The 26,141-nt window shown below is 57.7% G+C and overlaps 1 protein-coding gene across 1 annotated transcript; it reads right to left on the bottom strand.

Moving 5' to 3' along the window:
* Positions 1–1,082: 1,082 nt before the first annotated feature.
* NUDCD3 (NudC domain containing 3) lies at positions 1,083–25,799 on the bottom strand. The gene is given in 7 exon segments (XM_066567448.1): positions 1,083–2,134; positions 2,665–2,853; positions 7,208–7,351; positions 11,445–11,577; positions 24,443–24,735; positions 25,466–25,757; positions 25,759–25,799. Coding segments are annotated over 7 exon segments (1,188 nt in total). The 5' UTR covers positions 25,785–25,799; the 3' UTR covers positions 1,083–2,023.
* Positions 25,800–26,141: the final 342 nt, after the last annotated feature.

Here is a 26,141-nt window from a genome sequence, read left to right as displayed (position 1 = left end):
ACACTCCCCGCAATAGGACGCAGACCCAGACCCGTCTCAAGAATCTTCACAACCCCCCCCAAAGGACCCCAAACCCGCACCCCCTCCGGATCTCATATTCTCCCCCTAAACAGCCCCAGTATCCAGATAACCTGCTCAAAGACCCCCATTCACGCCCTGCCTTCTCCCCCCTCGGGGAATCCCCCCTATTCCCCCCAATACCGAGCTCCCTCCTCCCGCGCCACTGTCACCCCAAACAACCCTGCCAGGCTCCAACCCCTCCCCGAGCACAACACCCGGCAGGGGTCGGGGCGGGACAGAATCACCCCCTGCCTCCCCCAAGGGCACCTTGAAGCCCCCCCGGTGTCGCAGCACAGTGCGGGGGTGGTTTTGCTGCGGGGGACACACAAGGGCCACCCTGGAGGGCAGCAGCCGCCGCAGGGCCGGGGGCAGCGGTGTCCCCCCGGCCCGGAGGGTGGGCGCGGGTGGGCGGCGGGCGGCTGGCGCTGCCGTTGCCATGGGGACCGCGGGTGGGCGGCGGGGGGCCGGGGGGGCCCGGTGAGCGCATCAGCACCGGGAGATGCCGGCACTGGGGTGGGTGACACCTCGGGGGTGGCATCCCCAAAGCACCCACCGTGTGAAACCTAGCCAGCTGTGGGGATCCCAGACCTACCCCCCTGCCCCACGGACACGAAAATCCAGCACTTCTCCCCAGGGATCTCACACCACACCCCGAGGAGTCCAAATCTAGCCCCCCTCCTCCTCGGGATCCCATATTCCAACACCCCCGCACCCAAGTAACCCATAAATCCAGCCCTCCTTCGGGTATCCTACACCCAACCCCTCCCAGGGATGTCAGAATTCACTCCCTCCACCCCCAGGAGTCCTATATCCACATCCCGAAGGACCCCCAAATTCCACTCTCTCCCAGGAATCCCATCTCCACCACAACACCCACCCCAGTGTCTGGAGCCCGTGCTGACAGACAGACGGACAGACAGACACCCCGGGCTCAGTGTCCCCGTCCTTGTCCCTAAGCAAGGTGATGCTGGAGAATCGGGCACACTCATCTCCCCTGGTGGCACGGAGTCACTCACAGGCCCCACGGTGACATGTGTTTATTGCAGGCTGGGGGTGAGGGGTGGGGAACGGGCCGGGGACCCCCAGCCCACACACCCCGGAGGGAGGGCTGGTAGAAGCTGTGAGAGCCAGGCTGGGCTTGCTGGGGCCTCCTCTCCCAGGCAGACCCCACTCTCAGACCCCCAAGTACCATGCCAGGGAAACCCGTATGTTTCAGGGGCTCCTGCCCAGCTGCTGGCCATGAGGGGGGGGCCTGTAGCCCCCCCAAACGCCAGTGCTCTGGGGAGCACCCCTGCTGCTCCCTGACACAGGGGGCGCAAACCCTAGGGGATGGCTGTGGCCTCTGCCCACTCCCGGGTGTCCTGACAACCGTCCAGTGAGGAGGTGAAGGAGGGGGAAGCCAGGAGAAAGCCTCCCCCGGGGCTGGGCAGAGGGTAGGGGCAGCACAGCCCCCTTGGGATACCCTGGAGTGGGGCTGGCGAGAGGATTTGGGGGTGCCAGGTGGGCAGGGTGCTGGCAGAAGCAGGCAGGGGCAGGCTTCCCCATCCCCACTGCCCATACCCAGCACCCATCTCCACCTGTGAGGGGCAAAGCTGCCCCGTGCCAGGGCAGGGAGGGCTCTGCATCCCCAGAAACCCCAAAAGCAGTATCCTCCTCCACCAAAAACAGTAATTATGCCACCTAACGCGACCCAACACGCTCCCTCTATTCCAGAAAAACATGGAGCAGCTCGAGGTGAGGGAGGGGAGAGGAGGGGAGGAGAGGGGTCCTGGTGCCCAGGTTGCCGTGGTGACAGGATGTAAATCTGCCCACTTCCTCAGGCTTCCCCTCACAGCAGGGACGGTGCCGACAGCATGGATCAGTGAGTCCCGGGCACTGGCGCTGGCTGGGAGGATCCTGGTGGGCATCCAGGGGCGGGCAGGTCGCCTCTTCCCGCTTTATTTTTCAGTTGTTTTTGCCACTGTCAAAACTGGACGGCGCCGGGGGAGATGTTGAACATGGAGGGGTCGAATTTCTGGCCGCGGAACGGCGAGCCCTCGGTGTCCCAGCCCTTCTTTAACATCTCATGCACCTTCTGCAAAGAGGCGTCCGTCAGCCCGGGGTGATGCCACGTTGCTCCCTACACCCCCTGCTCTCTCTGCAGCTCATCCCACAGGTGCTGGGGCTGCGTGGCCACCTGACCCACGGGAAGGGGTGTGGGCAGCAGTGCCTCTTCCTGCCTGGCTGGCAGTGGTCATTGCCAGGGGCACATATCATTTCTGTGCCCAGACAGCGCCCAGGGCAGCACCAGGCAGCTCCTGGCTGAGCCCAGACCCATGTGGGTGCAGCCCTGAGCAGGGCCAGCTGGGGAAAGAGGCTCAGGGATGTGGGGCCCACGCCTGGTACAGGGGGTCTGGGCTTACAGGCACTTGCCACGGTGCCAGGAAGGGGAAGGCAGGAGTGCATGGCAAAAGATTGATCAGCAGAACCTGCCCCCCCCCCCCCCAAATGTTAGTGTGGGGGGACACGTGAAGAGGAGCTCTGAGATGGAGTAGAGCCATGGGGCCCCTTTTCCTGGGGATGGGACCCTTGAAGGGCAGGTGGCACAAGGTAGCCAGCACCTACCAGCTCATGGCTCTGGGGCTTGCCCTGCAGCTTCTGGTGGTAGTCAAAGGTGAGGCGATCCAGCACGGCGTGCTCCTCCTCGTCCACCGTGGCCATGGAGCGCTCCTTGTTGATCTTGTCAATGTCGATCTGCTCCTCGCCCTCCAGGATGGCATTCCACCAGTACTCATCTCCCTTGTTCAGGCTGATCTGGGGACAAGCTGTGGGTCAGCGAATGGGGAGAGCAGCCCCTGTCCTGCCCAGGATGTGGCTGATACCCCTGCCCACCTCACAGCTCCATGGCAGGGATGCAGAGCTCGGCTGACAGCAGCATGGTGCTTGCCCACCAGTGGAAGTCAAGTCAAGCTCACACTAACCCAGCCTCACAGCTGGCAGAGGGGTGGCATGCTTATGCCTCCCTCCCCCAGCAGCCAAAGGCTTTGCACAACCCTGCTGTGGGCCCCCACAGCCCCAGCTCACACCCTGAGGATAAGATCTCAGCCCACGCTACAGCAGTGGCTGGGGGTGACACTGGCCTGGGGCCACATGGCTGACACAGCAGCAGTGGCAGAGCCCAGCACTGTGGGATGAGGAGGCTGTGTCTGCTGGAGTGTGGGGTCAGGGCCCCTGGTGTGGCAGCCATCTTGCCTTTCCCTAACCTAGAAGGTACCTTGGCCTCAGCTCCCCTGGCTCTGGCTGGTGGGTGGCAGCACGGGTGGCAGAGGAGGCAAGGACATCACCTGCTGCTCTGTGCCACCCCTGCTGACTGCCAGTACCTGCTTCCTGTGGCACCACAGCTCAGCAGCAGCCCCGAAGGAGAGGGGATAGCTCCCTGCTCCAGCCAACACCCTCAGTGGGAAAATCCACCTGCTGCAGTCACAGGCATCCCGATGGCAGTGCCTTGGACAGAGCTGGCTGGCCAGCAGGGCTGTGCTGAGGCCAGCATGGGGCATCCTGCAACAGGAACTCCAACTTGCTTTTAGCTTTTCCAGGAAGAGTGGGCTGCTTCCTCCCATGTTATTTTAGCACTAATCCCAGCAGCAGGGCAGATTTATGGCATTCGTCGGCCTCTGCAAAATCATCAATAAAGGCAGACAATACAATTTGCTCAAACCTCCCAGGAAGCTCAATAGCTCCGGAGGGGAGAACACGGACAGCCATTCCTGTTACGGAGCCAAGCTTCTCCGTGGTGTGAAGAAAAGGAACCAATTAATACAGGAGGGGGTGGCTGGGGTTTAATCCTTCTGGGAGAGCAGAGCCGGTAAAATATTCCAGCTTGGGGAAGGCGTTAGTTTTTTCAGCTAGACAGGCATGCTTGTTCTCTTTTTAATTGCACAGTTCCACTTTGGAGGGGAGGGAGAGCCACCGAGGGTTTGCTCCTGGGCTTCCCAACCCTGGGTGGGCAGGTGGGGGAGTGGAGGAGCCCCCAGAACATCACCCTAAGACAGAAAGCAAAGTGGAGGGTCAGCAGCCCTGACTGTCCACACTTGCAGCAGGAGCACCCTTCAGGCTCCTCAGGTTTGGAACGGGAGGGATGACCCCATGATGCTGCTGGCAAGCTGTGAACTTCTCCAGTGAGGGCTCTCAGCAGTACGGGGAGGGCAGGGCTGAGCACCATGAACTGCATCCCTTCAGCCTCATGGCTCACAGGATGGCAAGCCAAGACTGCAATAAACGTTCAAGGCAGGACTTGCTGACAAAAGCCCAAGCGTGGAAAACAAAGGCTGAGAGGAAGAGAAAAAGAGAAGGAATGGGAGAAAAATCCTCCACAACGAAAATAATACCAAAAGGAGTTGTGCACAACACCCAGTGGGGCTTGCTAAAAACAGCGAGGTTATTTTAATCTCACTTTCAACAAGCAAGCGGGTGTGACAGAGAAGGGAGAGCACAGGGAAGACACCCAGGACCAGGGTACCGTGCAGCATGCCACAGGCAGGGGCACGATCCTGGGACAAAATCCTGAGCAGGAGGAATGGACAGGCCCCCACCCCCTCAGTGCTCAGTCGCCAGAGCACTGAGGAACAATGCCAGCTGGATTCTGCTGCCGTGCACACGGGTGTGCCAAAGGATGAGATGAGAAACATGTTGGTGTCAGGCTGGGCTCCAACTGGGATAGCTCCATGGAGCAGGAGGCGGAAAGCAGAGTGGTCTCTGAATGCTGGTGAGGGGAGTTCTGGGTCTGCTGGAGTGTGAGTGACATAATGAAGATGATATATGAATAAGAACACCAGGCAGGATGGGGGAAGCAGAACTAGGATGGGTTGTAAGGCAAAAAAATCTCCCCATGATAAGAGCTGGAGGAGAAGGGAGTCTGCTGGTGGCACGGCTGTGAATGGCATCCCAGAAGGGAGCTGGAGGAGGCCAGGGAGGCTGAGGACAGTGAGAAAGCTGTTACTGCAGCCACCTGAAGAATCTGGGGATCTTGATGATCCCTGACACACCCTGCAAGAGGACACAGGACTCAACAGCCTCTCTGCACAGAACTGAGACCTCTTCAGACAGAAAGGACCAAGCAAAAGAGATTCCACCTCCTTGGCACCAAGACCAAGTTCTGCTGCAGGGATCACCTCAATTCACAAACCACGGACAGGGCCACCAAGGTGCCCCAAGCAGTCCCCAAGGCAGGCAGGATCTCCTCGGACAACCCCAGCGCTGGCACTGGGTGAGTTCAGTTTCGGCTACAGCCACACCCTGCCAGAGAATGCCACCCTGGGTCCCACAGGGAAGCCAGGCAGCACCTTGCAGCTTCTTGCAGGAGGGAGACAGCCCAATTGTTGCATTTGGAGCTCACAGGGAGCGATGCACAAACCGGGGCACAGGAAGGGTCCATATGCCCCATAAGCCCCAAAGAAACCCCAATGGCCCCATCCAGGCGCTGAATGAAGCAATGCCTTCCTACAAGGGTGGGTGTCCCCTGATGAATGAGTTGGGAGGAGGCGCAAACCACTCCTGGCTACTCAGCGCATGGAAAAGGAGCTGCTCTTGGGCGAGGATTACTCACTCTGCTCCAGTTACCTTACAATTCTTCAAGCGAGATCTCATCCCACCATCAATATGTTGGCAGCCAGCTGGAGATCCTCACAAGCCTGGGCTCGTGCTATTCGAGGCAAGAGCCAGCTCTGGGGCTGGGGGTGACGGGCCCCCTCTGCTCCCCACGGCCGCTCCGGGAGGCACCGAGCCTCGCTCCGCCTGCGCCATCCCCGGCCTCTGACGGGCACTCAGGAGACGCTGCCTCCCTTGCTGATGCTGGCAACACCCACCAGGGACTTCCAGACTTCCATCCACACTGTGGAGCAGACACCCATTGGGCCACCTCCTCTTCAACGGGTTCATGCCTTTCCAGGATTGTTTCTTTGTCCCAGATCAGCTAATTTTCAAGATGTTTATGAATATTTACAAAATGCAGGCTAAGGATGCCACTACCACATCCCTTCAGTGGCCTAGCAGCATCAGAGAAGCTCCTCTCCCTTACAGGGACCTCACTCAACCTTCTGGCACCAGCCTGTCACTCGAGGTACATCCCTGTGGATCAGCAGCGGTCAAGTGGCACTGTGCAGCCTCCCCAGACACCATTCACGGGATTCCTGACTCTGGCAGCACATTTCCACTCCATTTTCCACTGTGAGGGCTTGGATTTGGGTGCTCATCTGCTGCCACCCTTGTGCCACAGGGAGAAAGGCTTAGAGCCAGCTCACTCCCTCCCAGGAGACAGCACGTGTCCTCTCCTGGGTCTCACAACAGCTTTGGTACTCCTGAAACTCTCCTGGAAAAGCCTCTGGGTGGAAAAGGATAGGGCAAAGATGGCAAAGAAGACAGGTAGCAAAATCCTGCTCCTAGCACAATCCTGGCCCCCAAACTGGCATATAAACTTTGGAAACTGTTTGACACTCAAGACCCCAGGGTGAAGGGCACAACTCCTGCAGCAGCTCCAGCTGTGAGCACAGCTGAACTCACACCCTCAGCCTGAACATCTGGAGCACTTCAGAAATGAGGCTTGGGGCTGGGAACCCACCAATAACACAAGCTGGGCATTGGCTGTCCTGAGACCTCCTCGACAGGGATGATTTGGGACAACAGACCCACAGCAAACCACAGGCCTGCTGGAGGTAGAGGACCCACAGTGCCCACCTCAAACAGGGCAAGCAGGAATCCCATGACAGGACAGAAAGGAATGGTGAGGAACAGGCACCTGCCAAGATGCTGGGGCTGGAGTGGGGCCAGGAGAATTGGAGGGCAGGGTCAGCAAGGCCAGGTGTGCAGGACCAGCAGTGCAGTGCAGGGCCCCATGCTGGGATTGAGGACAGAGACCACCCTCAAGTGATGGCTGTGCTGCCTGCCCTCAGCTGGAGCTGGGGACCCCTCTGCCCAGCCCACACCCTGACAGGCAAGTCAGGAGTAGGAGGCAAGGCACAGCACGCAGGCAAGGGCAGCATGAGCCAGAAGTTGGACAGGCAAAGCCAGACGCATCTAGAGGTGGCTCCAACTTCCAGCTGCGCCAGTTTCCTGGGTTAAGCGTGGCAGAGCTGCGAGCCAAGCAGACACAGCTGGTGTAGACCACCCTTACCAAAATACACTTTCCAGGCTCCAGGCTCCACAGGGAACTCTCCGTGTTGATCTTGTGGGTGAGCTTCCCTTCCATGAGGACGTGTTGGCTGCTTCCCTCCAGCACTGCTACACGAATGGCACCACTGCTGATATCCACAGACACCTGGAAACAAAGACAGACACAATAATCCGGAAGGCTCCTGCTTCCCCTCTCACTGTGCAAGCTGGGGTTTGGGGTCAAGTGCACTTGCAGGGGGATGAGAGAGAGAAGAGCTTCCAGTCCTGTCTGTAGCAGCAGGGTGAGAATCCCACTGTTCTCTCACAGCAAAGAGTGACAGTTCAGAGGAGAGAGGGAACCTCTTCAGGGAAGGAAAAGCAGTACAGCCTGGCAATCGGGGGGACCCCTGAAGGATTCAAGGCAGCTGGTTCTACCCTGTGCCTCAGTTTCCCCTCAAAGAAGACCAGTAATGCTACAGGCCTGCAAACAGCATTCAAAGGTTGGACATCTACTCGCTGTGAGAGAGCTCTTTAGGGTTTGCCTCTCTGCCACCATGCCAAGCTGGGCATGAGTGTGTGTGATCCTGATAGCTGAGCAGGGGCTGATAGTGTCGGGGTTCCTACACTAGAGCTGCAGCAGGTCATCCCCTATTTGCTGCACCATGCTGAAAGCTTGCTCCTTGGCTCTGCTTCTGCTGCTGGAGGCAGCCCTGGGCTGAGCCAGGCCTCCCATCGGGTGTGTGAGGAGGGGCTGTGTGCAGGAGGAATGCTGCAGCACGCTTTCCTGGCTCCCTGCTACAGGGGCAGCTCCGTCCCCAGGAACGGGGCCAGCTCCCACCCACAGCAGCCATATGGGGAACCCTGCTCCGACCTGCCACGCAGGTGACATGGCTGTCCCCCGGGGAGACAGAGGCAGGCTGTGAGAGGCACGCAGTTCCCTTGGTCTCTGTGGAGACCATATGTTCTCTCCTGTCCCCTCCAGCCCTGAGGTGCTGCCAGCAGAGCCTGCGCCAAGCCAGGGGATGTGGGGAGGACCTGGCTGGGAAGGGGCAGGATTGTGGCCCCCTGCGCTGGCCCAAGAGGAGGAGACTGCAGTGAGATTTGCCTGCATTCTCTCCCAGAGTTCCCCCAGATCTTCCTCCTGCTCTGCAGATCTCATTTGAAATGTTATTACATTATCCATTACCTAGGAGACTTCCAGCAGCTCACTAGCTCCACGCAGGCAGAAGACAGGCAGAGCGGCTCCAGCCAGGGAGGGAACGCGGCTGTGTGTGACTGATGTCACCAGGGTACAGCCCCCAAACCTGCTGTGTGCTCCGGCAGGGGCACAGGAGGCCCAGCACACACAGCACAGGGACTCAGCTCCAGTGGGAGCTGGGAGCAGGACTGTGCTCACCGGGGACTGGGGAAGGGACAGGAGAATGGCAGAGGACAGCAGGATGTCACCTGGCTGGGATGAAAACACCTCCAGAGGAGCAGCTCCCTCAGCCCAGTGCTGACACCTTACTGCCAAGAGGCAGGGGGATGAGGCTCTGCCCTCCACCACGACCATCTGCTCAGGCTCTTGGGTGCAGGGACAGAGCTACTGATGCTGGCTCTCAGCACAGGACAGGGCCTGCCCAGAAAGGAAGGACCAAGGGGAAAAAGGCAAGGTGACTCCTAAGCTGGAGACATGGCAGGCCCAGGTCTGTAGAAGGCATTGTGTCTGTGGGTTCTCCATGGACAAAAACAACCAAATGTGAGAGGGTTTTATTCACAGGTGGCTGCACAAGGTATCTGGTGGGGCCAAGGGACACCTTTTAGGTAGCTCTGGGACCAGCAACAAGTTGAGAGAGGGAGAAGAGAAACCCAAATGGAAGAAGTCTGGGAAGACTTCACCTGGCCACTTTGCTGTGCAAGTAGACAACATGAGAAGCCATTCCAACACTGCTTCTACCTGCACCTAGCAAGAAGGCCCCACCCAGCACAGCAGCCCCTCAGGAGTAAGGACAGGGGCAGCACATGCCCTGCTGGAGAGCCCCTCCATGCATGGAGGGACATGTCTGAGAGGACTCAGGTGTGCACAAGGCGGTACCTGTGGACAGCCCTCACCTGGGGAAGGCCAAGAGCAACCCACAGTACTCTGGCAGCTCTGAAGCTTCCTGTCCCTCCCCATGTGCCCCCTGTGAGCACCTCTGCTCCCCGGAACACCTGGCTGCCCCCAAGGAAAGCCAGTTCTCGTTGTGTGCTGTGGTCTTTTCACCACAGTGATTTCTGTGCACACTGCACGCCCACGCCCACCCACGCAGCTCAAACAAGAAAATACAAACTGAGAGAGGAATCGAGCTTGTCTCCTTTTGAGTTCAGCAAAGAGAGAGGCCTGGAGTCATCATCTCTATTTGAGTGCTCAGATCCATGGGCCTCTGCTGCACCCATAAGTAGATCAGAGAGGGGGGACCATGGGGGAAGATGCTCTCACCTACCCAATTACCCATTCCTGCTCCAAGGACCCCTGAGCTCCATACAAGGAAACCTTAAGCTCACCAGAGCAAAATGTGCCATAGCAACAGCCTGAAACCCAAAAAGTGTCATAAGGAAGACTGTGAGCAACATTAGAGTTGGGTGCACTCTGAACCCAGGGACCAAATGGGGAAATTTTTAATCTTGCCTTGTCAGGCAGAAGACAAAAACCTGGTAATTTTTTAAAAATATGAAGTTGTCTGAATGCAAGAGAATCTTGCTCTTGTGCAAGTACCCATGAACAACATGTCCAAAGTACATGGAGCTTTTAAATTGTTCTGAGTCCTCCTGCTCTGGCCCAAGCCCCAGCCTCTCTGTTCTCATTCCCCCGAGGCTGTGAATACACAGAATCATTTGGAAATGGAAACTCAGCTGCCAAGAGGAGCCCCAAGAAGGATGGGTGAACAAAACATCAGGAAAGAGAGTGCAAGGAGAAGGGAAGTCCAGCATCTGAACAACCAATTGCTTTAAGAGGGCAGCGTGGGCAGGTACTGGGGCAAAGGTGGGCAGAGCCATGCCACGGGCACAGGGGAAGGGGGTGCCTTAAAGCCCCTCTGCCCCCTCTGAGGGGCAGGGACTCTTCCACAGTCATGGCACAGTCTTGAACCAAGGAAAGGTCAGGAAACCACATCCTGTCTTCACTCCTGTGAGCTCCTGCAGGCTCCTGAACCTCTCCATGGCCAAGGATGGAGCAGACAGAGCCCTGTGTGGGGTTTTTGGCAAGAACACAACTTCCCTGGCATGGAGGAAACTTCCCTAGTCAGGGAGAGGAATCGTGACCAAAGTTTGATGCAGAGGGATGGAATATCCATCTGGACACCCCAGAATCCTTTCAAGAAACACTCTGGGTTTGTTTTAGAGATCCACTGGGAGAGATGCATTTTCCTGGTGCCCTGCTGTGCCTGTGACAGCCGTGTGCCCCCTCACCCCTCTGGCCCGGGCTGCTGCTGCTGCTGCCAGTGACATTCCTTGGCATGCTGAGGAGCTGTGTAGGCTGAAGCCAGTGACAAACTCCAGCGTGCTCCTTTCAGCCACCCTGGAAGCAGAGAAGAGCAGGAGGTGGGGGAGCACAGGCTTCCTAAATGGAAAAATACAGAGGGAAGGGCAGCATTGGGAAAGAGTTCTAGCTCCAGCTAAGGCCAGCCATGGGCACACTCCCTCTGGGTCCCTGACCAGGAGGGAACAGAAGGGGTGCAGGAAAAACAGTGTGAGCACAAGCAGAACAGGGGAGTTCCTGCCTGAGCCAAAGAGAGGAGAGACCTCTCTGTGCATGAAGCCAGCCAGGAGGAGGGGCTGGCCCGCAGCCTCCTCCCCAGGCCGGCTCCCTTCCATCTAGAGCAGGTCAAGCCACACAGGGGCTGTGCCTGATCCAGCTCCCCAGTGCCAGAGGAGCCGTTCCAGCAGCTCCTGCTTCCAAACAGAAGGCAGAAGACACTCAGAGCCAGAGGAACAACTGAGGAAGGGCATCCATCCCCAGCCAGGCTCCAAAACACGCGTGTGAGTATGCAGGTAGTGGAAGCAGAAAGAAAAAGCACAGAAGGGGTGAGGCAGTGCCAGGGAGCCTAGCTGAGATGGAGCAGAGGACACTGCAGCACAACAGGAACACGGACAGGCTGTGATCTCAGTCCTCACCAGACTCACACTGTGGAATAAGGCACAACCACATCTTGGTCCTTCAATACAAAACACAGTCTCCCAGGAAAGCTGTGCACCCTAATGGAAAGGGAAATGCTACAGAGACACCACTCACATCACTTTACCTGTTTGCCTTTGACAATGTGCTTGGGCACAGGCACTTTAATTTCCAGGTCACTGTAATCTTGGGACCAGGTGTAATTCTCTCGTACAGCTCCGTTGTAGCTGTCGGGGTTTGTCTGGAACTGCTCCTGTCTCCTGTGGGGGGAGAAAGGGGAGACAGGTAAAATGTCAGAAAGATCAGAGCCTGGAGAGAGCAGGAAGCCTGAGAACAGGACGCAAGAAACCAAAAGGGAGGTCATAGCCTCTGCTTGCTCCTCCTACAGCATCTCTCCCTCACTGCTGGCTCTATGGAAGGCAGCAGGTCCAAGGAAGCAGCCCCAGGAAAAAGGGACCACAGCCACCCTGCCCACTGTGGGTGATTCACAGTCCCGTCTCCCCAGTCTGCTGCAGGGACAACAACCCTGCTGAAAGGACAACTGGTGAGACACACGATGGCTTGGCTGCCCAAAAGGTGCAGAGCTGGCCCCCAGTGGGTCCAGAGCACTTTCCTGACCACCTCTGCTCCAGCGCAGAGCTCCTTGTTCCCTCCTCTTCCCATCACAGCTGGAGCAGGGACACTGGCATGTGCTGGGTGTGAGCTGTCCCCCAAGCCACTGTCATGGCTGCAGAGGTGGTGGCCTATGGTTGTGACCTGAAAATACAGCATTGATTCTCCTCACCTTGATTTTAATGTTTGGGAAAACCACCAGCTGTTATGAGCAGGGCGATTGTTCACAGGGAGGGGATGGAGCTGGGGACCAAGATGCCTCAAGAGCCATCCCAGGGTGCCTGGACAAGTGAATCATGAGCAACACTCTGAGCACAACACTGCCCCTTCCAGCTGGGGAAATGCCAGAAAAGCTGAGGAGATGGCTGCAGGGGTAAGATGGAGTTTATCATATCAATAAGCAATAATCAATACTGCGTTTCCAGACAAGAAAGGAGATCATCACACCTATATCCCTTTAAACTGCTGGGCTCGGGATCTATTCCACTGAACCCTCACAGAGAGGGCTTTCAAATAAAATCAAATCTCTTCTAAAGATAGCTGTGGTGCTAACAAAAGGCAGAGTTATTTTAAAATGTTTTGATACCCACCTAGGCTTCAATGTGGAGCTGGATAAACATGGGGGTCAGGGACTTACATAAAGGGGGGCTGGTGAGGAGCAGCCCCAGGGCACAGACAGCTTTGGGGAGCCTATCTTCCTGTGCCACTCTCCCCTCCTGAGACCCCCACTCTGGGGGGGGCCTCACCAGCATGGGGTGGGGCTGGCTCCAGCAGCACAGTGCCCTGAGGGTTATGTAAGAGCCATCTATTTAAATTAAATTAGGCTGTAAGACAGCCGGAGGGGGCTGTCGTCGTGGCTGCACCTCCCCATTTTTTTTCTCTATGGTTTCACAGGGTGCACCAAGGGTTTCACCTGCCCTGCTCCACTGTGCACTGGGGTGGTTCTGATCCGCTCCCAGGCCCCGAAGGCACTGCTGGCACTGGCAGCTCCCAGGCTCCCAGCCCCTGCTGGCCATTTCAGGGGGCATCGCTTCATTTTCGGGCATCTTGGCCTTGGCTGGCAGTCGCCCATTGGGTGCCCATTGCCATGGAAACAGGGTTGGCATGGCAGCGGGCTGCTGCGTTGGCTCCAGCTGTCACTTCCCAGCCGCCCCCGGACTGGAGGAGTCAAACAGGCTGGAGGGCGAGGAGCCCAACGCTGCAGGCGGCCAGGGGCTGGGCTGGCAGGGTCTGCAGGGCTCACCCCCGCGGGAAGGAAACCTGCTGAAATGCAGAGGCATGGCCCCAGGCGTTGTCTCGTGTGTCCCCTGGTCCCCACCTAGGAACGACCCAGTGCTGGAACCCAGCTTGGCTCTCAAGGCACAACTGTCTCAGCGACCACCCTGCATCAGCCCCTGGCAGGGAGGAGGGTCTGTGCAGCCCGGGGCAGCTTGGCTGGTTAAATGCCCTCACAAGATGTTTACCCATGCTGTGGCATCTGCCCAGGCACGGCACAGCTTCATGGGACTCCTGCCCTCCATCCCACCCTGGCCACAAGGCCACACGGTGTACCAGAGGACAAATCTGACCCAATTTCAAACCCAGCTGGGCTTTTTTCCTCCTAAGAGAGTGTTTCCTTCTAAGCAGTGTTGGCCACTTTCTGTTCTTCTGTGACCTTCAGGGGCAGCAGCATGGAGGGGTTTTGACACCCCACAGTCCTACCTGCCCCACCCTTCAGTTCTCTGCAGCCTCCCTCCATGACAAGCCCAGTTTTCTGGCTCAGTGGCCACGCTGGCCAAGGCAGAGCCCAACCTGGCTCCTCCCAAACCTGCAAGCAAGCCACTTGGAGGAAGCTGGGAATTGCCACCCCAAGTGTCAGTGGCTCCCTGCAATCACAAAAGACCAGACAAGAACCATCAAACAGCTGTTTCCCCTGGCCTGTTTCCTCCAGACCTCTCCTGGGAAAAACTCAAAAGGGAGCAGGAGGAGGCAGTGGGCTTATGCCCAGCCAAGGCTCGCGAGACCAGATGCAGATCATCAAAGGTGGGAGAAATGCACTGGTACAAAGGCACAAAGGGTGAGATGCCAGCTGCAAATGCCACATGGCCTCAGCATGGATAAAACCAGCAATCACTCACTGTCACAAAGCCACCAGGTCTGCCCTGGATGTGCCTTCTCCTCAGGAGAAGAGAGAGCAGATCCCAGCCAGGCAGTTCTGGGCAGCCCCACCGGGAGATTACCAAATGCAATCTCACTGCTTACAAGGGCTCGGGTGGACTCACCAGCCCCACAGCCAGTGTAAATTGGGCAACAGGGAAACTGAGGCAGGACTTGCTCTGTCCAACATCTCTCTGCACAGTATAGGGACTGTGCAGGTGACAGCAGCCTTACTCCCAGCCCACCTGTCCCTGTGGGACAGCTCTGTCCTTCTCCAGAGCTGCTACAGTGCCAGAACTGGAGCACGGCCGGTTGAAGGAGGGACATGTCACCACCACCTCTGCCTCACGTGCAGCTCACTGGACAAGCCCAGCCCCACTTCCTCGGCCCTGCAGCCCCTCATCCAGCTTCAGAGGGAGAAGCTCCCCCTGAAGAGTGCCTAAACCTCCCTCCACCCATGGCTGCTCGTCCTGGGGATGTGAGTTCCAGTGCCATCACTTCTCCACTCCTCTCCTCCCCAACTCCCAGTCCAAATCCCCCCAGGTGTTTACCCAAGACACCACCAACCTCTGCTTCAGCTCTGTTTCCAATGTTAAAAATCCATGCATGGGCTTTGTACCCCTGAGCAGGATCACAGGGGGACTCATGAAGCCTGGATAATTTCACTGCCAGTGTAACTGCCAGCTCTGGAGCCATGGAGGATGCAGGGTGGTGAAGGCAGGCCACAGCCTTGTTAGGCACTGCTGACAAACGGCTGACAGCTCTACCACCTCCTGGAGCAACTCTTCCTTTCCTGGACGTTTTCCAACCAGATCTCTGCCTGGTCCAACTGTGCTTAGCACACACCAGTGGCACTCCAGAATTGGACCCTGCTCCTTGGCTGGGAGGCAGCTTCCCTCACCGTTCACAGGAGACAGCTCTGGCTCACAGCAGGCTGGGCCAAGCCATGCCACCACGCCGGAGGTGGCTCTCCTGGCCAAAGGCATCCGTCACTTTGTCCCAAGAGCGCCACTGTGCAGGGGGTGAGAGAACCTCCTGCACCAACACCACGGTTCCTGCTCACATCCCAGACCCAGCAGCTGAAGAGAGGTCAGATCCAGCCCACAGCATGGGTTGGGTGGTGATTGTCCAGCAGTACAGCCACTCCTGGTGTGATGGTCACTCACCAGATGTGCCTGAACATCTGCTGGGCTGGGGCAGGTGGTGGCAGGACTGAGGGGAGGCAGGGTGACAAAGCACCAGCTTTTAAACCCAAGGGTTTGGCACTGCGTGCACTTGGCTGCCGGGTGGTGGGGATGGTGGGGGTGGGTCTATGTGTTCTGTCTTGTTCTATTTTTGCTCGCAATGTGTCATTTTGGGGGAGGTGAAACCTTTAACAATGCACCGTCAAGAAGCAGCCGATCTGTTCCCCACTCCTCAGAGCCACATGGCGCAGCCGCTGCGTGTCCCTGGCACTGCAGCCACTCCCTCCCTACACACTGGGCAGCCACACAAGGGGACAGGACTCCCTGAGAGGTGGCAGTGCTGTCCCTGGTGGACATGCTGGATGTCAAGCCCCATACACAGATTCCTGGGCATTTCTTGCTCCGGGATTCCCAGCTCCGTGGGTTGGTGACACACAATGAGCTGAGCAATGTGGAAATGGCAACAGCAATCCTGGCTCTGTGGACAGTCAGCTGAACACGTTTCTGTCCTTGGAGCTCAACAGCTGCAGCACCAACTCTGTGAACACAGTGCTGGACACAAACGAAGAGCAGGAACCAAACACACCCAAGGATCTGGTTGGTTGAGCTGAGAAGAAGCAGGGCAGCTCACTGAGTTCCTCTTCACTGAGGAGTTTTGGTGCAAGCATGCAGAAGTTGAGGAAAAGACAAAACAGTATGAGGAGTAGAGGTGAGAAAGTGTCATGGGAAGGAACTGATATCTCATAATGCCAATGGACCCCTTTTTCCCCCCATAAGAAGAAGGAAAAAAATTCCAAGGATTTTGAGAACAACTCAACGAAGGTGATCTCCTCAGCCTGGAGCAGTTCAACTGCAGGTAGCACAGGGCTGCTGGGAACCAGCACCATGTCAGCAATAACCATCCTCCTGCTGTGGCAGCACTCGGGTCACCCTCCTAGGGTGGCCTGCCAGAGCCCTGGCAGCCTCCAGGCATTCACTCTACCACAAATCCCTGCTCCCTCCTGGGGAAGCTCCTTGCACCACACCTGCATCCTGCCCTCCCAGCACTAGAGGGGCTGCAGGCAGCCCAGCAGGGTAGAAACCACAGAGCAGTGCCAGCTAGGCAGGCAGGGGGATGGCAGAGCCCATTCTGCATCGCTGCAGGAAGGCCACGCTCACCCAAAGACACCAGCACACACAACAGAATACAGATTTACTGGAATGCAGATTTCCAGAACTTCTGCCTATTAGCCTTTCAGATGAGAACCAAAAGTGCCTCAAGATACAGAAAGGTCTGTGCACCCCAAAAAGCTCCTACCAAGCTTCAGCCAAAGCTAAAAAACACCAGCTTCTAAGATGATTTTGAAGAGGGTAAAGTGTGCCCTCTGCTCCTCAGGGTTCCAGTGTGGGTGCTGTAGCAACAGGTAGGGCATCCAGAGGTTTAACCTCATCAGAAAGCTGCATTCCCAAAGCTGCAGGGACTGTGTGCACGGAAAATCCCAGCTTTGCACTCCTTCTGCAAGCAAGCTGCAAAGGAGCCTCCCTCCCACCTCCAGATTTAACATCTTTTGGCATCAAAACATCAGGACAGTTGCACTTTCTGTCTCTGGGTTCTGCCTGGGAAGTGCCAGGGTAGGAAACCATAGACTGCAGCTCCCAGACCTTCGCTGGGGTCCAGGAAGCACCCAGGGCTCCACAAAGGCTTCTCTGTACCACCACTTCAACTAATGAGGGCTCTGGCACAGCATTAAGCAAGCTGAATGCCAAATCCCTTCCTTTACAGTTCAAGTCACACTGCAGTCAATAAGCTTCAGGATCCCCTCTGATCCCCTGTGATCCATCCCCATCCTCTGTGACACTCCTTGTCCAGCAGCAAGCTCCAGCCCTGAGCAGCAGTGGTCCAGGGCCCTCCCAGTCCTCAGGATTTCTTCCAACCCAGGTGTATTTGGTTTGCTGGAGAACCATCCAAATCCAGTTTTGGAAAGTCTTCTTCACACCCAAAGTGGGCAGAGCTCTGTCAACAGTTCCCCATAGCCCATTATCCCTGGGGTCCTCAGCACACACCCCCAGGACTGCACTGTGCAGCTTGGTGATCCTGCTCTCAAAAACACAAAGTGAAAAATACAAGCCAGTGCCTTCCCCCTCACTCTGAAACCTGAGGCACAGCCCAGCCAGGAAGCGCAGCCCAGGCTCAAGCCTGCAGTGCCCACCACCAGCCTTACAAGGACCATGGAATCATGGAATTATTTTGGTTGGAAAAACCCTCTGAGATCAAGTCCAATTGTGTCCCCAGCACCGTCAAGGCCACCACTAACTCACGGACCCAAGTGCCAAATCTGCACGTTTGTCAAACCCCCCAGGGATAAGTACTCTATCATCATGGTCCTGGGCAGCCTGTGCCAGGGCTGGGCAGTCCTTTCCATGAAGAAATCTTCCCAATATCCAAACCAAATCTCCCCTGGCACAACTTGAGGCTGTTTCCTTTTTTCCAGTCCCTTGTTCTCTAGGAGCAGAGCCAGATCCTCTCCTGTCAGACAGTTCTCAAGAGTAAGAAGGTTCCTCCTGAGCCTCCTTTTCTCCAGGATAAGCCCCTCCAGCTCTCTCAGCTGCTCCCCATATGACTTGTACTTCAAAGGTCACCTCACCTTCAGGAAGCCTCAGAGCTTCAACTTACCACCAGGATGGGACCAACAACCAAAAATCAAGCCCATCAGGACACATCCCCCTAGATCCCATTGTGCCACGAAGCCCAGTCTACACAGTGGGAAGGGGTCAAGGCGCCTCCTGGGTACCAGGTGCCCACATGATGCCTTTGCTGCTCTACCCAGCAGCCACCCAACAAATGCACCTGCCTCCTCTGCATCTGGAGCCCCCACCAGCCCCACCGAGATGCTCTGCCCCCCTCCCTGCTGGGGGAGAGCCCTGCTCTTTTCCAAGCTGGCTCACTTCAGGAGAGCTCTGAGCCTTCCCTTTTGCATCCCGAGTTATTTACCGAGCTGTTCCACAGCGCCAACTTACTGACATTAGGCAAGTGGAAATGCCACCACCGGCTTGCAGAAGAGTGCTGGAGAGCTGGCACCAGGGGGCTGAATTTCACTCCTGCTGGGATATATAGGTCAAGGACAGCAGGACGTGCCACCGTCTGGAAAAGAGCCCTGGGATCTTTATTGTTTGCACAGAGCTTATACAACCTTGGGCTTCAGAGATCTCCTGAGGGAGAGACCTGCACGCAGCCAGCCAGGCTGCCCTGGCAAAGGGGAATAAGGCCAAAAGAAGCCAGTGGGATTGAGCTGTGGGAATAGAGGACAAGGTGGCCTCTCAGACCCCTGAACCAACAGAACCTGGCCCAATCCAGGTAGTTTTCCACGTTAGACCCCTTTTGGTGAACACTGCAATATTAAACCAAGCAAACAGTGATTGCTTTTTTACCTAAGAATTGGGCACATGCTGTCCCTTGGTTTCCAGCCCTGGGATTTTCTGCTTGTTGAGAGAAAAAATTTATAGGTTTTAATTTAGTTATTTTTGGTCCCAGGACCTAATTTTGGAGCTCAGTACCTTGGTAGGGCAACCAAAAGCCTTAGCAGTTCAGTGCAGCACAGGGAAGCTGGCACTCTGCTGCTGATCTCAGCTACCCAACTGGAGGGGCCTGGTTCTCCATGAGACCCCTGGAAAATTGGACCCTGACTGCTCCTCATCATCTAATAATAATCCCCCAAAGGGCTGAAGGACCAAGTGTTTAGAAAGGCACTGAGCCACTATGTATCCGGGTAGGGTGAAAGCACAGAGAAAGTATCACTGCACCGCTCATTCTGTTCTTCTCCTCTTCCCCCAGCATCTGCTGCTGATGGAGACAGGATACGGGGCCAGATGGAGCTCAGCTGTATCAGGTCAGGCGGTTCTCTGAGCTCCGTCTGACTCCTGCTCATGACAGGCCTTGGCCGTGCTGGAGGAATTCCCTGTGCACAGCCCCACGTGCATAAGAGGAATCGGAACCAGGACAGATTCTCCTTAAATATGGATCAAGATCAGCTCCTTTCTAGGTCAGGCTGGAAAAACAGCATGGACTCTGAGGTGAGCTCATCAGGAAAGCCCATAGGGGCAGCGGGGAAGGAAACCAGTTTAACTGGCTTCTGGTCTGGACAGTCCCAGACAAAACTGCTGAGCACCTAAGGGTTCCTCTCCCTTCTGAATGGAAAAGGCTTGAGAGGAGAAAGCTTGGGACAACGCAATCTCTGAGCCCAACAAAACCAGCCTTGAAGTTAGCAGCATGCAGCAACAGCTCCTCTTCATAGCCCTGCTCCCCCAGAGAGGGTGACCAGCAGTGAAATTCCTGTCCCCAGCACCTCAAGGAGGATGCAGCCATGCCAGGAAGCCCATCCTGCAGGCACCTCACAACAAAATGCCATCTGGGCTTCCAGCAAAGCCAAGCCGTTGCTAAGTTGAGTTAGACTCACACAGGCGCCTCATGGAAATTTCCCAGAGCACTGCTGTGTCATCCCAGGGATGCTCCCAGTGCGGCCCACAAAGGGTTAACTCCAGGTGGCCAGGGGCTCTGGGAATGGGAGTGGTGGGTCACAGGAGAGAGCTGGAATGTCAGGAGTCAGCTCACCAGATTAATGCATTTTGGTTCATTCCAGCCAGGGAGTACCCCAGGGGTTTTTGTAGGTCACTGCTGAGCCCCAACTTCCCTCCCAGGGACAGCAGAGCAAATCCAGGTAGACCTGCCCGGTGGGGGGCTCACCTGGACCAGGTGAGTGGGGCACCCAGCATGGCCAGGGCTCTGCTGCTCAGCAGCAGCCTGTCTGCCCCCCTCCTTGGCACTGGCACTGTGTGCACAGGGTGAGCAGAGCCCCTTCCCCAGTCACAGGCTCCAGAACACCTGAAGAGTCTCCTTCAAGGAGCCATGAAGAGCCCCCTCCTCGCCTCAGCCCACTCCTCTTGCTGCCCCTTTTCTCTCCACACCACAGAAGGTGAATGGCTGAGGCCACAGAGACCCCAGGGTTTCTGCCCTGCATGTTGCTGTGCCCAGCAGCAGCCAAAGGGTTCCTCAGGAATGAGGCACTTGCACATCCTCCTGGCCCCACCTGGCACGGTGTCCTGTGCCCCAGAGGCCCTGCTTCCTGGGTGTCCACACCCAAAGATCCTCCTCTCAGAGACCTCACCTGCCCAGATGATCTCTAAGGTACAGACCAGAGCTGCCCCATCCTGAGCACACCTGGCTGGAGCACCTGGGAGAGACACAAGAGCTGGAGGGAGAAACACATGAAGGTGAGACATTCACCATCATGCACAGGCTTCCAGGACTGCCCTTCCCAGCCTCCTGCACCACCTCCTGCCCATACTTGGAGTAAAGAAGGGACTCACAGGGCAGGGGGATGAGCGCTTCCCCCCAGTTTACAATGGGAGAAAGCAAGGAGCAGAGGGAAGCCAGGAACCAAAGTCATAAAGCACAAGCACAGGCCGGGCTGCGCAGTGCCACACGTGGGCTGCCAGGCTCTATTTTAAATGCTGTGTGGCAAATATATGCAGGATGGAATCCAAGCTGGGGGAAGGGGAGGGTGCTGGGCAGCAGAGGTGTTCAAAATTAGGAGCTGAGCTCAGGCAAGGATGGCTTCTGGGAGCAGATGGGGGAAGAGCCAGAGCTGGGACTGTGCAGCTGCAAGGCGAGGAAGAGCAGCCCCATGGTGAGGTGTGAGGAGGGCTGTGTCCTGCTGCCCTCCTGGCAAGGCAGGGACAGCAAGAGAGCTGCCACAACTGGGGCAGCTGGAAGAGGAGCCTGGTTTCTTCTGTGGCACAGAGACCTCTGTCCCCTTGGCACAGCTCCTGGCACGAGTGTCACCCCAAAGACACCTCAGTCTTCGGTGTATTTACACCAGCTGCTGCTGGGTGATCTGGCACAGCAACGTGCAGCAAAAAGGAATTGATTCACCTGCCTTTCACAAGTGAGGGAGTTGGGGAGACCTGGCCAAGCCCCAGACTGAGCCCTGAAAACCTCCACACCTGCAAAACTGGCTTGATTCATCTGGATCGACCCTGAAAAAGCTGCTACCACCTCACTGTGCTTCGTAAGATGTTCCCAACCAACAGCCCAGCACCCGGGCGCAGTGCGAGGCTCTGATGGGAGCTGGCAGATCTGGGATGGTACCTGCCCTACATTTCCAGAGCCGTCAGGTTGACAGAATGAGCAAGTTTTTATATAGCTTCTAGTGGCAGCGGTTTTCTTCACCAGCGGCTGGAGAGGCGGGGGGAAGGAAGGGAGATGGAAAATATTTTTGTTTAAGCTCTTTTCCGCATTCCTGCTGCCAGAGTTGTGCATTACTCATGCGCCCCTCGTAGCCAGGCTGGTAGCTCTGGGTTTTGCTCAGAAGGAAGGGGCTGTGGAGAATTAAGCAGTTGGTTAAATTATTAATAGTCTGTCGGGGGGTGCCCGCCCGGCCACCAGTGCCTTTCCGGGGGCTCCAGTGCCCCCGGAAGGCATCGAAACCAACTACAGCGGGACAAACCGCGGGCTCCTCTGCCCTCCTTCAGCCCGCACACACCCCCTGCTCCTGGCCTGGAAACCACGAGACTCTGCGACTGGGACAGGGCCACCGGCACGTGGTCTCACCCACCACGGGTTTAAACTGGGAGGGCGCCAAGGGGGCTGCAGGTGTTTCACCCCACCAGCGAGTTTGGGCTGGTGGGAGCAGTAGCAGAAGAGGGAGAAGAGCCCAGTGGGGAGGGCAGAAGTTGCAGTGGCAGCTCTATGCAGCAGAAGGCACCTTCTATTCATGGCAACACCCAGGGGAGAGCTGCCACGCAGGGCTTGGTGCTCAATGCCACAGCTGCAGGCTGCAGAACAGCACCTGAGTGTGAGGTCTGACAGGGGCCAAGCTGCAGCAGTGCCAGGACACACGCAGAGGGTGGCGCTTGCAAGGGTTGAGTTTTAACCAGGCTCTCACCAGACACAGCAGAAACCACTTCTCTTGGGGAGACCAATCCTGCTCTCACATGAGCCCCCACCTTCCTTCCTGATCCCTCCAGTTTCCTTCCTGCAGCCCTGACATTTGTTTCAGGCAGCTGAACTCTCCTCACACCAGCTGCTGCCCCACAACCAAAGCCCTGAGGTGAAACTTCTCGGGGCAAACCACAGCAAACGTGGCCTGAACAGGGACAGGAGCAACTGGCACTCAGCCCAGCCCAGCTCCCTCTGCTCACAGATTCACTGGGCCTCCAATCTCTCCCTCTCTTCTCCTCTGGGAGAAAGCTGGGCTGGACACACCCAGGTCTCTGCTGTGCACTCTGGCAGGGCTTTCTTTGATTTGCTAATTTTGCCCAGGGATTGGGGGTCAGACAGGCAGCCCCAGAGAAAATCCACCTTTACCAAGAAAGCTCCAGCACAGACATTGCAGATGATTTCATTTTTGGCTTCTGGCTTATCTTTACCCCATGGGATGCACATCAGTTACACACAAGGCCTTTCTCCTCCTCCACTGGGCCATGTGACTCAGCAGCCACCTTGCCTGTCCCCTTTCCCCCTCCCTGTGGTGGCCACTCCAAGGCTTGTCCCCAGCACAGCCAGAGCTCAGGCTCTTCCCCAACACAGCTCCAGCGAAGGCTGCAGAACCTGACTCCACATTGTCCTAGAATAATGCAATCATGGAATATCCTGAGCTGGAAGGCACCCACGAGGATCATTGAGTCCAACTCCTTGCACAGGACAACCTCAATGATGCCACCATTTGCCCGACAGCATTGTCCAAATGCTCCTTGAGCTCCGGCAGCCTTGAACTCGGAGCCTGAGTGCCCAGCCACCTCCTGGGAGAAGACCCAAACCTCTCCACTCCTGCCACTTATCATTCCACTGCTCCCAAGATTTTGTTCCTCAGACTGTGCCTTCCGTATTCCAAGTCTGAGCTCTGAATTCTCTATCCCCTTACAGGATTTGGGGGTCCTCCAGTGGTCCGCTCCTTTCTGGCAGCTTGCTCCAAAAGTGGCTGGGAGGAGGGACCCCCAGCCCAAGCTTCCCTCCTCAGCAAGCACCAGGGGACAGCAGGGACGAGGCACAGCAAAGCCCCACACATGGTCAGGACCGTTGTGGTGATCAGAGATGGCACAGCCACCACATGGGTTTGGCCACAGAACATACCAGGCAGGGGAGGAGGAGATGGAGTCCGCACAGCCAGCTCGCAGCATCACCCCCGACCTGGTCAGCAAAGAAACACAGCACTTTGAGCCTCAGTGGGCATGAGGGCCCTGAGGAAGGGCTGGGCAGCTCTGACTTGGCTCAGGGTCAGGGCGATGCCGGGGAAGGATGAGTGAGGCCTGTACAGGACCTGCATTCAGGTTCAGAGAGGCCATGCTGGCCCTCCACAGCCCACAGCTTGCTGCTCAGCAGAGCCAGACTGGGAGTGTCCCGGAAGCTGTGGAAGGACTGTGACACAAAGACATTTCTGCACAAATGGAGGCTGCCTGGCACTGCTGGAAAGCCACCAAGCTAAAGAGAAAACTCTGCAGCACTTGCTTTGTCTTCAAACCTGGCCCTGCTCAGAGCCAAGGGCTGGGCCAGAGACCTCCAGAGCGCTCCAAAGCCCTTTGGTGCTGCAGCTGCCAGGCCTGCCAGCAGGTAACTCCCAGGTACTGCAGGTGTCTGTGCCAGGCCTACCAGCCCCAACCTGCAGGTACTGCAGGTGTCTGTGCACACTCCAGCACCAACTCACAGGTATTGCAGGTATCCATGCACACTCCCAGGTACTGCAGGTGTCTGTGCACACTCACAGGTACTGCAGGTGTCTGTGCACACTCCCATATGGCTTCTGGTATGTCTCCCAGCACACCAGGAGTCCAGCACTCACAAAAAAGCTGCAGGACTTCAACGTGAGCCTGAGCAGGTGCCAGAAAAGGGACAGTGCACACCATAACCAATTTGTGGAGGAGCTGCATGGCCCAGCCCAGCTTTGTGGGGCCATGTACAGGATATGCCACCTCCCCTGCTCAGAGCAGAGTGGGAAACCCTGAACCACCCACAGCGCAACAACTGCTGCCCTGCTGTGGGGAATTACACAATGCCTCCAGCCTTGGAAGCCTGCAAGGGAAATCCTCACAGCCTCCCAAAGAGCTGAGTGCCTGCAGAAAAAAACCAAAATGCAAAAAGGCTGTGCAGGGAACAGTGGATACCCTGCCCAGGGTTCTGCCTCCCCCCACCAAGAGCATGAAGAGAGTGAGAGAGCCTTACGTGGGCAGCTCTGCTGGAGCAGCAGCCCCTGGAGGCTCCACTGGCAGCGGGCTGGGGGCTGCAGTGCCCTGGGCTGCAGCTGGCTCCTGTGTGCCTGCAGCTTCCCCAGCACCTGCTGCTGGGATGTGCTCCGTGGTCTCCACCTCGATCTCCTGAGCTGCAGGACACAGCTTCACCCTCTCGGCAGCTGCAGCTGCCTCCTCCTCCTCCTCCTTCTTCCTCAGCTTGGCCTCAAGCTCGCGGCGCCTCTTCTCATCGTCCTGCCTGGCCATGCGCTCGAACACCCGGAACGCCTGGGGGGAACAGCAAACACAGGCAGCAGCATAGTGAGCAGCACTGCCCAGACAAGGACAGGAGCATCACACACCTGGGCACCTGCTCCTTCCTGCCCCGCCTCTCTCTGCACCACACCCACCCCGAGACGCTGCAGTCACCACAAAAACAGCTCATGACTCTTTGGAAAGTCGAATGGCCGCATCAAGCATGCCTCAGAAAGCCCTGGGGGCATTTTGGAATTGCTTTTAGGGTTGTGTTCTCAGAGCCAGCCTCACCCTGGCCTGGGAAGAGGGCTGGTTACTCCAGGGAAAAGCAGAGCAATGAGATTCAGCTCTTGCCTGGGAGGGGGCTCCAAGGAAGCCTCCCCTTACCCCGTATTCCAGGCTCACCCAGGGACCATTGGCAAGCCTGGACTCAAAGTCTCCAACAGGCAGGCAGGATGAGCTGGCCCGGGAGAAGCTGCAGGACAGCTGAGCTGGCACTGCCTGTGCCCAGGCAGACAGGTGCAGGAGAAGATGCGATCCCAGCAGATGCAATCCTAGCCCTCAGCTGGCCTCCAGCCCAGCCTGCCCAGTGCAGCTGGAGGTCAGACGTGACCCAGAACTGCCCGGAGCTAACCCCTCGGCCGGCCCGATACCAACACCGCCCAGCCGGGGAGACATGGCCCGTGAGGCTCGGCCCCGCGGCAATGAGAGCCCCGGCCGCCGGCAAGGCCAGGCCGCGCCATCCCCCGGGCCCCGCCGGTACCTGCAGGGCCATGGCCTGCGCCGCGCCGGGCGGGAAGCCCAGGCGGTCCCCGGGCCGCAGAAGGAGCCGATAGAAGTCGGTCTTGCGGTAGAGGAAGCCGAAGAGGATGCGCAGGAATTCCTCCACGTTGCCGACATGCTGCAGGATGCCCAGCAGCGCCTGGTCGTACATGTCAGTGAGCGCGGCCTCCATGGCGGCCCCGGGCCCGCTGTCACGGCAACGGGTTCGGCCGCACTTCCGGTCCGCCCGGAACCCGCCCCGCGCACATCTATTCCGGCCGCCGGGAGGCCCCTCCCGCCCGCTGAGGGTTCCAGGGCATTCCCGGCCCCCGGTGGCACCGCTGGCACCTCCTGGAGCCTCCCAGCAGCGGCAGCGGACGCCCAGACCCGGCGCCCCGTGTCCCGCTGCCCGTGCCCTCGGTGTCCCCTGTGCCCCCGGTCGCCCCCTCCCCTCGCCATTCCCGGCTCTGCCCGCGGCGGGGCGGGGCTGCAGCTCCCACTCCGCGCCTGCAGGTGGCGCCCGAGCCACGCGGCCGCCGATCGGGGGCCGGGCGCGGCACCGGAAGCGGCCGCGGCACCGGAGCTGCACCGGAAGCGGCACCGGGAGCGGCACCGGAAACGGCGCGGGCCGGGGCCGGCGGGGCGGGGGAGCGGTTCCGGCGGCAGCGGCTGCGTTC

Source organism: Molothrus aeneus, chromosome 29 (assembly GCF_037042795.1).
Source record: "Molothrus aeneus isolate 106 chromosome 29, BPBGC_Maene_1.0, whole genome shotgun sequence".
NCBI lineage: Eukaryota > Metazoa > Chordata > Aves > Passeriformes > Icteridae > Molothrus > Molothrus aeneus.
Note: the sequence above shows the minus strand (reverse complement) of the source record. Positions and strands in the feature narration are given on the sequence as shown.